Source organism: Pteropus vampyrus, unplaced genomic scaffold (assembly GCF_000151845.1).
Source record: "Pteropus vampyrus isolate Shadow unplaced genomic scaffold, Pvam_2.0 Scaffold34, whole genome shotgun sequence".
In the NCBI taxonomy this organism is placed as follows: Eukaryota; Metazoa; Chordata; class Mammalia; order Chiroptera; family Pteropodidae; genus Pteropus; species Pteropus vampyrus.
In genome coordinates this window covers 7,246,601-7,250,455 of record NW_011888815.1, presented here as the reverse complement: position 1 = coordinate 7,250,455, position 3,855 = coordinate 7,246,601, and the positions used below count along the sequence as shown (strand labels likewise).

Sequence of the window (3,855 nt, the reverse complement as noted above, 5' to 3'; positions counted from 1 at the left end):
CTTGTTCCCCCTGTGGAGAGTCAGGGATCGAAGCCGTCTGTGGGGTCAGACAGGACTGGGCAGGCCGTGCAGCCTTGCCAACCCGTGGTCTCACACGGGGGTGGCCCGTGGGTGGAGATGGTGACTGGCACACGGGAGCCTCCGAAAGGGGCGGATACGGAAAAAAGCTTCCTTTGGACGTTTTCCTCCCAAAGCCCGTGCGTTGAGAGCTGGGACCCATCAGACAAGCTGGCCGTAGGTACTGCTCGGCTGGCTGTTTCCCCATTTCTTTTTATTAAGCGAAGAATTATAGAAACAACCACATGGAGCTTGTGATTGGCGTGACCGATATCTTCGCAATCAAGGACTAGGATGTCATCTGAGGGCAGGGGGTGTAGACCTCGTCGCTGGGCTGTGTGTTCTAACTCTAGATAAACCTAGAGACATTTCTGCTGGGCTTCTGGAAAGACTGCAAGCTGCTCCTGGAATGGAGGGCCCGGCGGACCCAAAGCTCTCCCTGTCTGGGCCCTCCCTGGTCTGTTGAGGTCCACCTGGGTCCCTCATCAACTACCTCTGCCAGGTGCCCCCACTGGAGCCCTCCTGGCCCCACAGACCCCCCTTTCTCCAAGATGCAACCGTGCAACGTGCGTGACGGTTACGGGGCCACAGCCAGAGTTCCCAGAGCCTCTGCTGGATTTCAAGTCCCGTTCAGGTCGCTGGGCTTATTGGCCAAGTAACTCGGTCTACGAACCACGCCGCGGCTGCGATTAGAACCAAGCCAGCAGGGACAAGCAGCCTGGCTGCCCAGATCCCACTCAGCATCTCGCTGCCCAGACTCGGGGAAATCAGGTTCAGTAAATAAGTGGAAATTCGAAAACTGTGGGGCTGCCTAACTAATCAGGCACCTTCCCCAAAAGAATCCGATCCACACACATGCGAAACTCTGCATGGGGCCTCTGAGAAGCGACAGCCACACGTTTAAGATTGAGGATTAAAGGAAAGAGTAATGGGGTTATTGAAAAGAACTCTGGGGAAGTTATCCAACGTAGGGATCGGTTTTTAACGTAATAGACGCATCCAGAAGCATGCTTTGGAGCCCTGATTCTACAGTATCACAGAGCACTCCGCATCTACTTTCTTGGGATGAGGGAGCAATTTAGAAAAAATGAGAATACCAATATTCTTCCTCTGCCCCCCCATAGTTTAATTTTCTTTATCAAAACTAGATACAGCCATTCTCTGAAGAAACAAATAACGGGACTTCGCAACTCCAGAAAGGTTGGCAGCCACCAACGTCAACGTCTCCGGGGAGCCCACACCGCAGCTTCTGGTTTCCATGACTACAGAGGACTCCACATTCTACCGAGCACCTGGATTCCGTGCCGGTTTCCTGTTGGACGGGACCCTTAACGTGTTCCATTTCCTGCAGCCCGTCTCCCCGGCTGTCATCTTAGATCGGTGGAGGGAGACTCCGCAGATTTCGGGGTTCCAAACGCTCAGCCGCAGGGCAGCAGTTAGGGCTCGGCATTTGCCGAGAGATGAAAATGAGCCTGCAGGCTGGGGAGCACCCCCTTCCGCCTTCCGCCTTGAGATGGCAGCAAAGCGGGGTTCAGAGGGGAGGCCCAGCCCGGTTCCCCTCGGCAGCCTGGGATGGGGCCCTGAGAGTCGCCCGGGGCTGGCTGGGAGGCTGGGCGGCTGCATACCTGGCTGGGAAGTCGGTCATGAACAGCTCGGGGACCAGCTCCTGGAGAGGCACGGGGAGGTCGGGGTGCCTGGGGCAGGAGATGAAGTCGCACTCGATGGCCGTCAGCACGCAGTCTTCCATGTCGAAGTACTGCACGCCCTCCGCCCTGTCGCCGGCGTCGGCGTGCTGGGCCCAGGAGGCCTCGCAGACCGGGCAGGGCACGTACTGCTCCATGAGTGGGGTCCCGTCGCTCTCCGTGGCCGTCAAGGCTAAACGGGGACGGAGCAGGGGACAGCTCACGCACAGGCAGCTGCAGCTGGGCCCCTGAGCAGCACCCGGCAACGCCAGGCTGGGTGGGCCTCTCCTCTCCCAGGAGGGGCCTGTCTGCCGTCCCCTGGCCCCCAAAGAGTGGCTGGCCCGTGACTGCCACACACGCTGTGGGCTGGGGCTGAGCCGTGCCAGGCGCCAATGACCAAAGCACGACCCGTAGGGAGCCACCGTTAGAATCAGGGAGGCCAGGCTCGCGATGGCTACGGCGCTCTCTGGAAGAGCGATGCACGGCGGGGAACGAGTACGAATCATAAGGCACATCCCAGTCGTTTGACGTGGGTTCCCCCGAAGAGGGGGTGCAAAGGAATGCCCCGGAAGGCGCCCCGGAGGCGCTCTTGGGGCGAGCCGGCGGCCTGCTTCGTGCAGGGACTCCTAGAACCTTCTGGGTGCGTCTGCCTCCGAGGCTGGCGGTGCCGTCCCGAGGAAGCCCTGCCTCAGGCCCTCAGCCCGGTCCCTCCTGTGACGTGACATCCACCCCCTTGTCAAATCGCCAGCGGCGCCTGCTGTGGGGGGCCCCTGGTTAGTGGGGAGGGTACAGGAGGGTTCACGTGGGCCTAGAGGCCCCCCCTCGGTGGCCAGGCACGACTGTCACAACTCACACACCAGACAGCCTTCTCTTAGGCGCCCCTAAGCTTTTTTTTTTTTTTCCCCTTGTAGGTCACCTTCTCATCCACACCCGAAGGGCACCAGGCTCTGGTGTCCGAACTGAGCATTTGGAGCGCCCCCTGCCACTGTTCCCTAAACACTCCCTGTGGTGCTGTCCTGGGACACAGGGGTGGGAGGTGTGCCGGAGAGGAAGCTGGCTCAGGGTCCTAGGGGACTGGACGGCTCGGGGGGCTAGGGGACTGGCTGGCTTGGGATCCTAGGGACTGGCCGGCTCAGGATCCTAGGCGGCTGGCCGGCAGGCCAGTGGCGCTGCTCGGATTCCGGATCTGCTGTCCGCTTGCTCAGCCATCGGCCTTCAGAGGCCGAGGGCTCCCCAGGGAGAGGCCGCCCGCCTCTGCCCAGATGGCTTCCTCCCTGCAGGACACGCTGTGGGTTTGTCTCCACTCTGGTAGCAAAACAACAGCTTCACTTCAAAGAGTATTTTCTTTGGGTGGACAGTCGATGAGGAAACTGATCAAAGGGTCTGAAGAGGGCCGTGTGGGTGGCTGGGCACCTCTGGGAGCTGGGGGCGGGGGCAGGCAGGGAAGGAGAAGGGGGCCCGTGGCAGGTGCGGCCCCCGCCCCTCCATCCGTCGGCCCCCCAGGTTCCAGCAGCGCTGGCCTCACTGTGTAAATGAGGCTGTGTGAGGTCCACACTGAGGGCCGCCTTGGGCCACGTGTGGTGACGGGGCTGTCCTTCCCTACACACTGCGGGGAGTCGGGGGCCAAGCACGCACATGCCCTGCAGGGTCTGGGCGCACGTCTCCCCACAGTGTCCACTCGAGCCCACGGCTGGGTTCCCCAGGGGTCACGACTCCCCCAGAGCGCCATGATGGTCTCTCTGGTTTCTATTACCCGCATCCGAAGCCCCACCTGAGCTTGTAAGGAACTACAGGTGACCCTTGAACCATGCGGGCTGAGGGGTGCTGAGCCCGTGCAGCCGGAAGCCCACTTCTAACTTTTGCGTCACTGACGCCCCCGGGCACGCGAGCCCTCATGCAGATGGCACAGGGCGGGTCCCACGCGGGGACCCCGACACCGTTTCCCACCCGCGTGCAGCGGAGCCCCACTGTCCGAGCCCGGGCTGCCCGAGGCTCCGCCGTGTGACCCCGAGTGCAGACGTGGCTGAGGACCCGTCTCTTACCAGGAAACCACTGGTCGATCAGGGAGTTGACGTGGTCCGTGATGAAAGCCATCGCCGAGAAGTCCCTCACCTCC

General features: G+C 61.4%; 1 protein-coding gene across 1 annotated transcript in view; it reads right to left on the bottom strand.

Moving 5' to 3' along the window:
* Positions 1-3,855, bottom strand: part of LRRK1 (leucine rich repeat kinase 1) — a 119,477-nt gene that overhangs the window by 16,185 nt on the left and 99,437 nt on the right. The window contains exon 19 of the mRNA XM_023529015.1: positions 1,683-1,932. Within this exon, the coding sequence (XP_023384783.1) occupies positions 1,683-1,932 (250 nt within the window). The remainder of the gene's footprint in view (positions 1-1,682; positions 1,933-3,855) is intronic.